This window comes from Scyliorhinus canicula, chromosome 11, assembly GCF_902713615.1.
Source record: "Scyliorhinus canicula chromosome 11, sScyCan1.1, whole genome shotgun sequence".
Classification (NCBI taxonomy): domain Eukaryota; kingdom Metazoa; phylum Chordata; class Chondrichthyes; order Carcharhiniformes; family Scyliorhinidae; genus Scyliorhinus; species Scyliorhinus canicula.
The window spans coordinates 2838831-2853636 of NC_052156.1; the positions used below are offsets into that span (position 1 = coordinate 2838831).

General features: G+C 49.5%; 2 protein-coding genes across 2 annotated transcripts in view; one reads left to right on the plus strand and one right to left on the minus strand.

The window, feature by feature from the left end:
- The window catches only part of lamb2l (laminin, beta 2-like), a 268095-nt gene that overhangs the window by 143020 nt on the left and 110269 nt on the right, over window positions 1-14806 (minus strand). Inside the window, exons 12-15 of the mRNA XM_038812008.1 lie at window positions 10679-10858; window positions 6461-6573; window positions 3609-3688; window positions 935-1088 (exon numbers count right to left, since the gene is read on the minus strand). Coding sequence (XP_038667936.1) covers window positions 935-1088; window positions 3609-3688; window positions 6461-6573; window positions 10679-10858 — 527 coding nt within the window. The remainder of the gene's footprint in view (window positions 1-934; window positions 1089-3608; window positions 3689-6460; window positions 6574-10678; window positions 10859-14806) is intronic.
- aldh1l1 (aldehyde dehydrogenase 1 family, member L1) overlaps window positions 1-14806 on the plus strand; it is a 280087-nt gene that overhangs the window by 15386 nt on the left and 249895 nt on the right. The window lies entirely within an intron of this gene.

Consider the following 14806-nt stretch of genomic DNA (forward strand, 5'->3'; position numbering starts at 1 on the left):
ACATACAGATACACGCACGCACACATACACAGATACATGCACACACACATATGCACACATGTACACATACACCCACACATGTACACACAAACACATGTACACAGACACATGCACACACATGTGCAGAAACACATGCAAAGAAACATACACAGGCACATGCATGTACACAGTCATGTACATTCACAGCCTGACTGTTAAATTATCCCAATGGATGTTATCAGGACAATCACAAAGATCACCTAACAGGCCATCCAGCCCAACAAGGCCGTGCTTCCACAGTGACATGAGACTTCTCCAATGATGCGCTGCCCCTTGAATAACTCCAGAGATTTATCCTCCTCTCCCGTCCTCCAGGGGATCACTTTGTCTCCTCACATCAGTCTCAATTTATCTATTCTCCATTTTTACCTGTGAGACTTTGTGTTGCAGCCTGATTTAAATTCTCTGGTCCATTTACCTTGGTCTCTGTCTTATTCACAGCTTGTTGGCTTATAATTACATCCTTCCATCAATGGGGGTGCTGCAGCACCACCCCTGGCAGGAAGGGGTAATAGCAGCGTGACAAGTTTACATAGGTATTTTCCATTCTCGATGCAGACACAGGAAATTATAACGATAATGTAAAGATAAAGTGAGAACATGTGACTTAAAATAGTTACAGGGACTTACAAAATATACCGTTGAATAAATTGCTTGCTATCTTCTCCACCTTTAAACCATTGCCTAATGCAGTGGTGTCAGTCGACACTCTGATAAAACTGCCTTCCATGCACACCTTCCATTGCCAATTTTATATACACCTACCCACCGATAACACGGTCTGAGCAATAACTGAATGGCTTATCCTGGATCAGTCTGGCACAGTCTGGTACAGTCTGGCACAGTCTGGCACAGTCTGGTACAATGTGTGCAACCTGGCACGTGATTTACTTACTGGGAGATGATCAGTTGGTGATCGAGGTTGAGCCTCCTCAGCCTCATACGTGTAGAAATCGAGTGGCATGCAGAAGAATCCCGGACGTACGTCCTGGCATTGCCGGCTGATGATGTTGGGCCGACAGTCACATTGCCCATCCCCCATAGAGCACCTGACAGGAACGGGACAGACATTATTGGCAAACCAATAGGACAACTTCAGGTCTGGATCACAAAGTTACAATGAATTTAGAAAACAGAAACTGGTCTGCAGGCAAGGTTAAAAAAGGTAAATTCGCCACAGTCCCAGATGACCATAGGCTGCTTTCCCCTTTGAGGAGGAGAGCTGACCGGTGGTGATTTTACCTGAAGATCACCACACCTCAGGTGAGGGCAACATTGAGAAGGTGGTGCCTTAATGAATAGAAGAGTGGAAAATGAAATGGCAAATGAAATACAATGTGGAAATGTGCGAGGTTATGCACTTCGGAAGGAGGAATTTAGGCACAGACTATTTTCTAAATGGGGAAATGCTTCGGAAAGCAGAAGCACAAAGCGACTTGGGAGTCCTTGTTCACGATTCTCTTAAGGTTAATGTGCAGGTTCAGTCGGCAGTTAGGAAGGCAAATGCAATGTTAGCATTCATGTCGAGAGGGCTAGAATACAAGACCAGGGATGTATTTCTGAGGCTGTATAAGGCTCTGGTCAGACCCCATTTGGAGCATTGTGATCAGTTTTGGGCCCCGTATCTAAGGAAGGATGTGCTGGCCTTGGAAAGGATCCAGAGGAGGTTCACAAGAATGATCCCTGGAATGAAGAACTTGTCGTATGAGGTGCGGTTCAGGACTCTGGGTCTGTACTCGGAGTTTAGAAGGATGAGAGAGGATCTTATTGAAACTTACAAGATAGAGTGGACGTGGAGAGGATGTTTCCAGTTGGAGGAAAAACTAGAACCAGAGGACACCATCTCAGACTAAAGGGACCATCCTTTAAAACAGAGATGAGGAGGAATTTCTTCAGCCAGAGGGTGGTGGATCTGTGGGACTCTGCCACAAAAGGCTGTGGAGGCCAAATCACTGAGTGTCTTTAAGACAGAGATTGATAGGTTCTTGATTAATAAGGGGATCGGGGGCTATGGGGAGAAGGCAGGAGAATGGGGATGAGAAAAATATCAGCCATGATTGAATGGCGGAGCAGATTCGATGGGCCGAGTGGCTTAATTCTGCTCTTATGTCTTATGGCATCAGCTGGTACAGGAATTGAACCCACACTGCTGGCCTCGCTCTACACCACAAACCAACTGCCTAGCCAAGCGAGCTAAACTGACCCTCTGGTCTACACAAGCCTGTTCCTCTCTCTATTTCATTTAACCTGATCACTAAAACCTATTCATGTGTTTATCCAGTTTCTTCTTCAATGCCTTGATACTCTTCACCTCAACCACTCCCTGTGGGAACACATTCCAAGTTCTCACTGCTCTCTGGGTAAAGAACTTCCCCCTGAAATTCCCGCTTGATTTATTTGGGACTGTTTTTTATCACTTCCCCACAAATGGCAACATCTTTGCCAACCCTGTCAAAGATCTTCTGAATTTTTAAAGATCTGTATCGGATCCTCAGCCTTCTCTCCTCCAGACAAAAGACATCCTCCCTGTTCATCTACCCTCAGTACTGACCCTCTGACAGTGCAGCGCTCCCTCAGTACTGACCCTCTGACAGTGCGGCACTCCCTCAGTACTGACCCTCTGACAGTGCAGCACTCCCTCAGTACTGAGCCTCTGACAGTGCGGCACTCCCTCAGTACTGACCCTCTGACAGTGCGGCACTCCCTCAGTACTGACCCTCTGACAGTGCAGCACTCCCTCAGTACTGACCCTCTGACAGTGCAGCACTCCCTCAGTACTGACCCTCTGACAGTGCGGCACTCCCTTAGTACTGACCCTCTGACAGTGCGGCACTCCCTCAGTACTGACCCTCTGACAGTGCAGCACTCCCTCAGTACTGACCCTCTGACAGTGCAACACTCCCTCAATACTGACCCTCTGACAGTGCGGCACTCCCTCAGTACTGACCCTCTGACAGTGCGGCACTCCCTCAGTACTGACCCTCTGACAGTGCGGCACTCCCTCAGTACTGACCCTCTGACAGTGCAGCACTGCCTCAGTACTGACCCTCTGACAGTGCGGCGCTCCCTCTGTACTGATCCTCTGACAGTGCGGCACTCCCTTAGTACTGATCCTCTGACAGTGCGGCACTCCCTCAGTACTGACCCTCTGACAGTGCGGCACTCCCTCAGTACTGACTCTCTGTCAGTGCAGCTCCCTCAGTACTGACCCTCTGACAGTGCAGCACTCCGTCAGTGCTGACCCTCTGACAGTGCAGCACTCCCTCAGTACTGACCCTCTGACAGTGTGGCACTCCCTCAGCACTGACCCTCTGACAGTGCGGCACTCCCTCAGTACTGACCCTCTGACAGTGCGGAGCTCCCTCAGTACTGACCCTCTGACAGTGCGGCACTCCCTCAGTACTGACCCTCTGACAGTGCGGCACTCCCTCAGTACTGACCCTCTGTTAGTGCAGAGCTCCTTTTGAACAGTTACATGGAGACTGTTTAAAATGGAAACACTAAAAGAAGCAAAGAACATTTTGAATAACCCTTCCCCAGGATGATGCAAATTCTTGTGAGAGCAATACCTGTTACCGTAGGAGCCTCCGAAGTCACAGTCACACTGTCTGCAGCCCGCCATATCATTGCTGAGTCCCCAGTATTCTTCCTAAAGAAAAGGGAGAAAAACAGAAAATAATACTCAGGCAAAGAGAGATAGAAGCAGTTTCACCCTTGTCAATGTGTACCCACTCTCCACACTCACTCATTCTCAAATACACGCAAATAGCAATACTACTTGGATTGGATTTGTTTATTGTCACATGTACCGAGGTACAGTGAAAAGTGTTTTTCTGAAAGCAGCGCAACAGATCATTCAGTACATGGGAAGAAAAGGGAATAAAAGAAAATACATAATAGGGCAACACAACATATACAATGTAACTACATAAGCATTGGCATCGGATGAAGCATACAGGGTGTAGTGTTAATGAGGTCAATCAATAAGAGGGTCATTTAGGAGTCTGGTGACAGTGGGGTAATGCCAGCTTTTCGTTATAGCCGCTCCGTATACAGCCCCGTTAGAGATCATGTGGTGCAGGGGTAGGGTCCCTGCCTCTCAGCCAGAAGCTCTGGGTTCAAGTCCCACCCAGGACTTGACGGCCAAGGAAAGTACGTTCGTAACGTGGCCAAAGAAGCTCAGTATTACCCTGAGAAATCTTTCCAAATACACCAATGGCTGACGGTGAGATTGGCACTGACTGATGGTCAGTCAGAGTGCTAACCCTCAATCTAGAATCCCCTGGAATCAGACTACTGACCTGTTCCCAGCATTATCAGCTATGGAATCAGGTGAATGTCTTCCCTCGAGCACCACTAGGTGTTGGAAATACAGCCCCGTGTACACTCTCCCTTATCACTGACTCCAGCCACATACTGAATCACTTGGATGAATACATACGGCCGAATCCTAACTCGGCCAAGTTGCAGAAATCCATCTATTCTCAAAAATTACAACTGCTAACCCTGGTCAGCTGATCACCAAGGCATCCGTTCACAGACATTCATGAACAGTTACACCCAAGGAAGGCTTTGAAATGATGCCTCTCGCTCTGACCTCCAATCCCACTCTGAACCAGAAATTTATGGACGTTGATTTTGAAAGAATTAATTGTCTTGGACTTGGAGTTCATTGTGGGTGCTCATTCAGTCAGCCAAACCATTGGAAACAGACAAAGCCCCGTCCTAAATTCCCCCCTCCCCAGTTTGATTCTGCACTCTCATGTCCTTTTGTTGAGGTTTAGTCTGTGACAGTCTCAGAGATTTCACCTGTAAAATCCCCTCCAATCTTCTCTTTACAAATCCATTCTCAGAAATAATATGCAGTGTACAGAAACAGGCCACTCGTCCCTACTAATCTCTGCTGCTGTTTGTACTAAACACGACACTCCTCCCATTCCAACTGCCTCATCTGAGCTTTGCAACATCATCTCTCTTTTTTCCTTTTGAAAGTATTTATTCTATTTCTCTCAGGTTTATGAGGCAGTCAGTTTCACATTCTCACCACTCTCTGAAAATTACATTTCTCCTTATTTCCCGATTGGATGTATTCGAAATGTATATTTCTAACCTGTTTTCGACAGCCCTCTATGTGGCTCTATTTCTCCACTCACCCTCTATGGTGGCACCTCATCGCTTTTCATACCAAGGTATGCCTCCCACCCCCAGGGATCCTCATGCATCCCATGCCAAGTTAAGGACCCTCCCTACCCATTCACCACTATATAGTGTATAAGAGCAATGAGCCCTATAGTGACAGCAAGATGTGTAAAAAGAAAACTTTAAGAAAACAATCATTCATTGATAACGTCCCACTTGCTTAAACTTAACTCTTACTACAGCTCAATAAAAGTGTCAATTAATCAACCCATTTAAAGTATCAATAGCAGAAACAGTAAGCCCTTGAAACCTCTTCATGTTGTTTACAAAATCATTGTGAAATTGACAGCAGGGATCAGGGAGCCAGAGCTGTCAATCAAGCAATGTTTCCCCTGAGGCTCAGGGCTTTGAAAAGTCTAATGAGTTTCTGGGAGAGCCCAGAAACTATTTTGAAGCAGAGAAGAGGAGTTCTCCGCCAACCGGCCAATATCTATCCCTCAATCAACAGCACTGAATCAGGTTAGCTGGTCATTATCACATTGCTATTTGGAAACTTGCTGTGTGCAAATTGATTGTTGCTTTTTAACATTACAAAATATGTCTTTGAGTATAAAGTGCTTGGGGATGGCCTGAGAAAATGAAGGGCTATAAATATGTGGGTCTTTCTTTTTTTTAATATAAATTTCTATCTTTCCACTCCGCAGCTTAAAAATACTACCTTGATTCACTCTTTATCATTGACTCTGGATTGAACAAAGAACAAAGAAAAATTACAGCACAGTAACAGGCCCTTCGGCCCTCCAAGCCTGCGCTGATCCAGATCCTCTATCTAAAACTGTCGCCTATATTATCATAGAATTTACAGTGCAGAAGGAGGCCACTCGGTCCATCGAGTCTGCACCGGCTCTTGGAAAGAGCACCCTACCTGAGGTTAACACCTCCACCCTATCCCCAACTCCAGTAACCCCACCCAAAACTAAGGGCAATTTTGGATACTAAGGGCAATTTATCATGGCCAATCCACCTAACCTGCACATCTTTGGACTGTGGGAGGAAAGCGGAGCACCCGGAGGAAACCCACGCACACACGGGGAGGATGTGCAGACACCGCACAGACAGTGACCCAACCCAGAATCGAACCTGGGACCCTGGAACTGTGAAGCAATTGTGGTATCCACAATGCTACCGTGCTGCCCAAATTGGTTGAGTATAAATCCAATACACAGTGTCTCTTCCGCAGGACCCCATCAAGTTCACTATCCCATTCTGCCCCAATGCTTACCAGACATAGGTCACAGTATCTCCCTGTCACATGCCTCTTGCAAAAGCAGTCGCCACTGATCTGGTCACATGGCGCCTCACTCATTATAATCCCTCGGGGATCACACCTGCAGGCTGGGATAAACAGAGCACTTATTACAATAATAAAGTTGCTCACATTTATAGAATAATCATTACATTGAAAAGACCAATGGAATGTAAGATTTTAATTCAAGGGACTGGAATATAAAAGTGAGCAAGTTGTACAGAGACTTGGTCAGACTCCATCTGTAGTAACTGCGTGTGACATCATACAGCATGTGAAGAGTTAATGTTAGGCTAAGCCTAGCCACTAGAGGGAGCTAAGGGACAGTACTATATATTGCACTGGCTCTTGCATTTCTGGGAGAGAGTGGAATTGAGCTGAAGAAGACAAGATTAGAAGTGTATTGCAGAGCTAGTTAAGATATTATAGTCAGAATTAGTAGGTAACGATAGTGTTAGTGTAGTTTAATTCTTATATATATATATTATGTTTACTATTGGGAATAAATGTTGAATTCTAATTTAGTAGTGTAAATAGAATTAGTTTAGTTGTTAAAAGGAGCTTCAAGTGTCTTTGTGATCACTACGCCGTCTGTCCTGGAAACCCCTCACAAAGATCACCATTGTGTTCAGTTCCGGGTTCCACGCCTCAGGAAAGAGATATGGGGCGGGATTCTCCCTCAGTGGGAACGTCCGCTTCGCCGGCAGTGCACTCACATCTGTGGATTTCCCAACGGCGTGGGGGTTCCCACGATGGGAAACTCCATTGGCCGGCTGCTGGGACGGGGAATGCGAAAACGGGAGAATCCCACCCATTGGCTTTGGATAGTGGGGAAGGGGGCAACACACATTCACCAGAATGATGCCAGGGCGAAGAGTGTTAAATTATAAGGTCAGAGCACATGCATTCGGCTCGCAATCCCTAAATATTGAATGTTGAAGAGTGATTGAGGTGAGTGAAACAATAAAGGAACTGGAGGCTATCTCAGTGAAACTAATTCTCCTTGTGGGGTTAGTTCAGAAAAAAGGGGCTGAACTCTGGAACTCTCTCCTGTGGGTGCTTGGGCTTAATTGGGCCTTTCAATGCTATGCCAAGGCTAATCATTCCTCCTGAGGTACGGTTACTCCAGGTGGCATTTTCAATGGGCCAACCTCTGCCATGTCCACCAACTCCAACATTGTGCCACCACAAAACCTATCTCCTCCCCTCCTGATGGTTGTGTGTGTCTGGAACTCCCTTCCTCAAAAGGCGGTGGAAGCAGACAGAATCTTTGCCTATTTTTAAGGCAGAGCTGGTAAAGTTAATGGAATGTTAAAGATTAAACCATGTGATGTCTGTTGCTATCAGAAGAGGGGGTTACCTCTTGAGTTTCTTTTAATCCAAGATCTTTTGGAAATGTTCTAAAGTGCCGTTAATTGTGTCAACATGCTCTTGTGTTCAAATGTAATTTGAAAAATAATATATTAGTAAGTGTTTCGCTTTAATATAAAATTATCCCAATTGGTCTGAGAAGTTCCTTTCTGATTTCAGAAAACCTCCTCATAATAGACAAATTGCAAAACTGTTCTGGCAGCTTTTTCACGTTTCCTTTTGGGATTTGTTCAGCTTGGCACTTACCATCTGCCGTGCCAGGATTGGTCTATTGTATTTGCTGCTCACAACGTGGACCCCTGTGCAATTTGGTTTATTTTTCCTTGCATGTTTCCGTATCTCTCTTATGCTTTCTTTCAGTCAGCAACACACCATTCTCAACATCTCTTTTGTTTCTTTGTTTCGTTTCTTGCCCCATCTTTGTTCCCTTTAGTTCTGGAGGTCTAAGTCTTCTGTCATTAAATCTCTCCTGTCTTTCACCCTGTCACGCACCTTCCTTTATCCCTGTCCCACCCACCCCTTGTTCAAACATGTTGCATCTCTAACTTTTCCCAGTTCTGATTGGAGGTCATCAACCTGATACATTAACTTGGTTTCTCTCTCCACGTTTCTCTCTCCACAGACTCTTGGCGATGACCAAATCTCTGTACAATTGAAGAATCATAGAATTTACAGTGCAGAAGAAGACGGCCATTCAGCCCATCGAGTCTGCACCGGCCCTTAGAAAGAACACCCAACCCAAGCCCACACCCAATCCCCACAACCCAGTAACCCCACCCAACACTAAGGGAAATTTTGGACACTAAGGGCAATTTAGCGTGGCCAATTTTTTCTTTGTAATCCAGCTAACCTGCACATCTTTGGGCTGTGGGAGGAAACCCACGCAGACACGGGGAGAACGTGCAGACTCCGCACAGACAGTGAGCCGAGGCCAGGAATCGAACCGGGAACCCTGGAGCTGAGAAGCACCAGTGCTAACCACTGTGCTACCATGCTGCCCAATCATTACCTCACTTTTCAATTCCAGTTCAATTGAGGCAAAGGCTGACATTCCACTGGCCTCTTTGTTTACTTCCCATCCCGTCCACTAGCTTTCAGAGATTTGTGTACATGGACACTCCAGACTCTCTGCTCCACAGCTCCAATCTCTCATCAAAAACATATTCCTATTTCTCACATCCACAGAGAATTACCTCACACTTCCCCGCATTGAACTCTGTCTGCTACAGTTTGGTCCACTCTCTATTCCTAAATCATCCATAAATAATGTGAAAAGTTGAGGTTCCAATGCAGATCCCTGTGGATGATCCAATTTCAGATCGGGGGGTTAATTGGCAATGCAAATGAGAAACATACTGATCATTTCCCCTTGAGTGGCTCTCAGCCTCTGATACCCTTGTTCCTTTCCCAGATTCTAGGAATGTCCCATCTTGGCGCTGGGGAGCGATACACAGCGGACAGGGAGAGAGCAGCTCGTTACTGACTGCTGGTAAACTTTAATGGGATGTGGGTGTGACTGGCAAGGCCAGGATTTGATTCCCATCCCTAATTGCCTTGGCTGGGCCGTTTCAGAGGGCAATTAACAATCCACAACATTGCTGTAGATCTGGGCTGGGATTCTCCCGCAATTGGGGGGCTGGCCTGGCGCCGACGCCAAGATCGGCACGAACTACTCCGGCATCGGGCCGCCCGGAAGTTGAGGAATCCTTCGACACTGGCGGAGTTGCCGCGCCAACCGGCGTCGAAGAGCCGTCGTGGGCCACCGCGAGTTGGCGCATGCGGAGAACCGGCGGCGTGTTTCCTGCGCCTGCGCAGGGAGTTTCTTCTCCGCACCGACCATGGCGGAGCCTTACAGAGGCCGGCGTGGAGGGAAAGAGTGGCCCCCACGGTACAGGCTCGCCCCATTGTGGGCCAGGCCAACATGGGGCCCCCCCCCGGGGCCAGATCCCCCCACACCGCCCCCCCTCGCCCCCGGGGCCGGATCCCCCCACACCACCCCCCCCCGCCCCCCCCCCCCCCTCGCCCCCGGGGCCAGATCCCCCCTCGCCGGCCCCCCCTCGCCCCTGGGGCCGGATCCCCCCACGCCGCCTCCCCTCGCCGCCCCCCCTCGCCCCCGGGGCCGGATCCCCCCACACCCCCCCCTCGCCGCCCCCCCCCCCCCTCGCCGCCCCCCCCCTCGCCCCCCCGGGGCCGGATCCCCCCACGCCGCCCCCCCACACCGCCCCCCCCCTCACGCCCGGGGCCAGATCCCCCACACCACCCCCCCCCCCTCGCCCCCGGGGCCGGATCCCCCCACGCCCCCGGGGCCGCACCCCCCCCCCTCGCCCCTGGGGCCGGATCCCCCTACGCCCCCCCCCCCCCCTCCCTCACCCCGAGGCCTCCGCTAGCCACCCTCCAAGCCAGGTCCCGCCGGGATGGACCATGTCTATTTCTTGCTGGCGGGACTGGCCGAAAACGGGTGGCCGCTCGGCCCATCGGGGCCTAGAGAATTGCTGGGGCGGCCGCTGCCAACGGCCCTGACCAGCGCGGCGTGATCCCCACCCCTGCCCAAAAACCGGCGCCGGAGAATTCGGCAGCTGGTGTCGGAGCAGCGGGACGGGATTCATGCCGCCCCCCCCCCCCCCGGGCGATTCTCCGACCCGGCTGGGAGGGGGCGGAGAATCCCGCCCCTGGAGACACATGTGGGCCAGACCAGGTAAGGGCGGCAGATTTCTTTCCCTGAAGGACATTAGTGACCCAGGTGGGTTTTTGGGACAATAGTTTGATGGTCACCCTAACTGAGATGAGAGTCTGACTGTTTCCAACACAGTGAAGTGTACTTACCCTGACAGCCTTGTGGATTTTCCATGCTCAGACCATAGAACCCCTCCCTGCAGTGATCGCAGCGGGCACCCCGTACATTCTCTTTGCAGCGGCATTGCCCCCCAATGATAGCAAAGTCCAGGTCCGTGTCGCTGTCACAAATGCCACCCTCCAAGGAGCCAATGGGATCACAGTCACATGCTGCAGAAGACAGAGAGAGAGAGATATCCATTGGGTGATGCACAGTGGAGAGGACATTCTAACCTATTGCAGGGATGGAATGCAGGTCACTGCTGATTAATGTCCTGGAACATAAAAATGCTCCCTGTATGACTGACATGAATAAATTATGGAAGAAGGTTTAGAGGGATCAGGGGTGATGTGGAGAAGGCAGAAGAATGGGGATGAGAAACTGTCAGCCATGATCAAATGGCAGAGCAGACTCGATGGGCTGAATGGCCCAAATCTGCTCCTGTATCTTATGGTCTCAAAGTAATGTTGGGATCCCAATCAAATAAATAAATAATCTTTATTAGTGTCACAGGTAGGCTTACATTAGCACTGCAATGAGGTTACTGTGAAAAGCCCCTAGTCGCCACATTCCGGCGCCTGTTCGGGTCACAGAGGGAGAATTCAGAATGTCCAATTCATCTAACAAGCACGTCTTTGGACTGTGGGAGGAAACCGGAGCACCCGGAGGAAACCCACGCAGACACGGGGAGAACGTACAGACTCCGCACAGACACTGACCCAAGCTGGGAATCGAACCTGGGACCCTGGTGCTGTGAAGCAACAGTGCTAACCACTGTGCTATCATGCCGCCCATCAGATCAGCGATGATCTCACCGAATGGCAGAGCAGGCTCGAGGGGCCAAATGGTTCTGCTGATAAATATTCCCTTCGTATCTGAAATAAAATCACTGAATAACATTGGTTTCCAGATAAACATCTTCAAAACCCAATGAAGCCGTTGCTTCTCAGCGTGTGTGTCAGGTTCTGAAGAAGTAGGGAGAGGGCTTTAGAAGAATGAGAATTATCTAATTAATGAAAGTTCCGAAGGGATTTTTCAGGGTAGATAATGAGAAAACCTTACATCTGGCCGGGGAATCTGAAACACAGGCTCTCGGCTGAGAAACCTTGTCACTCAGTGAATGTTTGAGAATTCTCCACCCCAGAGATCTGCAGACGTTCCGTCGCTGAGTATATTCAAGGTGGGGGTAGATTTATGGATGCTAAGGGAGTCAAGTGATATGGGAAGCAGGCAGGAAAGTGGAGCTCACATCAAAGGTCAGCCACAGTCATTTGGAATGACCTATTGCCATTGTGTGTTTGGGGCAGAGCAGGACTGGCTTTGAGTGTTGGCCACCTGTTTGCTTGCCAAGGGAATACCAAGCTGCAGAATACAGAAGCAGCAAGTACTTTACAGAAGCAAATGATTTTTAACTCACTCTTGCCAAGATCAGCATTTATCCCAGATCCCTAATTGCCCTTCAGAAGGTGGTGGTGAGCTATCTTCTTGAACCGCTGCAGTACGTGTGGTGTAGGTCCACCCAATGTGCTGTTAGGGAGGGAGTTCCAGGATGTGGTGTAGGTATACCCACGGTGCTGTTAGGGAGCGAGTTCCAGGATGTGGTGTAGGTATACCCACGGTGCTGTTAGGGAGGGAGTTCCAGGATGTTGCCCCAGCGACAGTGAAGGAACGGCCGATATATTTCCCAGTCAGGGTGGTGACTGACTTGGAGGGGAACCTCCAGGTGGTGGGGTTCCAGGTATCTGCTGCCCCTTCTCAGTGGTGGAAGTCACATGATGGTAAGGTGCAGTTCAGGAACATCACAAATTTTACAGCAACAGGAGAAGATCATTCAGCCTGTTGAATGTGTTTTGACAGTTAGGTCAAAATTTAAAATATGCATTCTGGGGGAAGATAAGGTATCACTCGAAAGGATTAAGGTGAAGTGGGAGGAAGAGTTGGGGGAGGATATTGAGGCAGGGTCATGGTGTGAGGTGCTCTGGAGGGTGAATGCATCAACTTAGTGTGCGAGGTTGGGGCTGATACAGCTGAAGGTGGTGTACAGGGCGCACCTCACAAAGGAGAGGATGAGCCGAGTCTTTGAGGGGGTAGAGGATGCTTGTGAATGGTGTGGGGGGGGGGGGGGGGGGGGGGGGGCACTAATCACATTCATATATTTTGGTCCTGCCCAAAACTGGAGGGGCATTGGAGGGCGGTCTTTAAGGTCATTTCAAAGGTGTTGCACCTGAGACTCAAACCGGATCCCCTGGAAGCCATATTCGAGGTATCGGATCGGCCGGGGTTGGGAGCGGATACGGAGGCAGATCTTTTAGCCTTTGCCTTGCTGCTCCCCAGAAGGGGGGTCCTGTTGGGGTGGAGGTCGGCTTCTCTGCCCTGTGCCTCGGCGTGGTGGGGGTGGGGGGGTGGGGGTGGGGGAGGGTGGGGGTGGGGGGGGGGGGGGGACCTGCTGGAGTTCAGAACAGTCGAAAAAGTAAATCTCGAGTTGAGGGGGAGGATGGAAGGGTTCGATAACTCATGGGCCTTATTCATCATGCATTTTCATGAATTGAATGATATCGAACATTAGGGGGGGTGGTCGGGGTGGGGGGGGTGGGGTTTGGAATGTACACGTTATTGATGATTCTTTTTCATTGATGTTTTGTATTCAGAATGTTGGGAGATGTTTGAGGGTGAGTGGGATGATGGGATTGTTGGCTGGGAGTTTGCCGTTCTATTTGTTGTTATTGTTGATTATCTGTCGTAAATTTTGATGAAAATGTGAAAAAGGAGAATAAAAATATTTTTTAAAAAAGATTGAAAATTTGCTCAACACAATTTACCCCATTTGCTCCCAATTCTCTTTATTTTCCACCCAGTTCCTGGTGGTTTCACTGAAATGAGTTCACAAGCAATAAATTAACTGGGAATTTGTGTCTGTCTCACTGAAACACCAAGAACTAATCAGCTAAAAGAGTTCAGCCAACAGCATTTCCCGAATGATCCCGAATTTGTTGTACTGCAAAATATTCATACTCATAGCACCCCTCCAGAAGGAGACCATTCAGCCCATCAAGTCGGCACCAACCCTTCAAAAGAGCACTCTACCCATGTCCACCTTGCCTGAATCCTGTAACCTAACCTGCCCATTCCTGGACATTAAGGGGCAGTTTAAAGTAGCCAATCCCTAACCTGCACATCTTAGCACTGTAGGAGGAAACTGGAGCACCCGGAGGAAACCCACGCAGACACGGGGTGAACGTGCAGACCCGGCAGTCAGCCAAGGCCAGAATTGAACCCGGATCTCTAGCACTGCTAGGCAGTAATGCTCACTACAGTGATATCCCACATTAAAGTCATCAAGTAAATGAAAACAAACATGAAATTCCAGTTGGTTGGAGACTGTACCAAATGCTCTAAGACTTTTAACACTCCCAGCAAACTACTGGTGTGCCGCACTGTCAGAGGGTCAGTACTGAGGGAGCTGCACTGTCAGAGGGTCAGTACTGAGGGAGAGCCGAACTGTCAGAGGGTCAGTACTGAGTGAGTGCTGCACTGTCAGAGGGTCAGTACTGAGGGAGTGCGGCACTGTCAGAGGGTCAGTACTGAGGGAGTGCTGCAATGTCAGAGGATCAGTACTGAGGGAGTGCCGCACTGTCAGAGGGTCAGTACTGAGGGAGTGCCGCACTGTCAGAGGGTCAGTACTGAGGGACTGCTGCGCTGTCAGAGGGTCAGTACTGAGGGAGTGCCGCACTGTCAGAGGGTCAGTATTGAGGGAATGCTGCACTGTCAGAGGGTCAGTACTGAGGGAATGCTGCACTGTCAGAGTGTCAGTACTGAGGGAATGCTGCACTGTCAGAGGGTCAGTACTGAGGGAGTGCTGCGCTGTCAGAGGGTCAGTACTGAGGGAGCTGCACTGTCAGAGGGTCAGTACTGAGGGAGAGCCGAACTGTCAGAGGGTCAGTACTGAGTGAGTGCTGCACTGTCAGAGGGTCAGTACTGAGGGAGTGCGGCACTGTCAGAGGGTCAGTACTGAGGGAGTGCTGCAATGTCAGAGGATCAGTACTGAGGGAGTGCCGCACTGTCAGAGGGTCAGTACTGAGGGAGTGCCGCACTGTCAGAGGGTCAGTACTGAGGGAGTG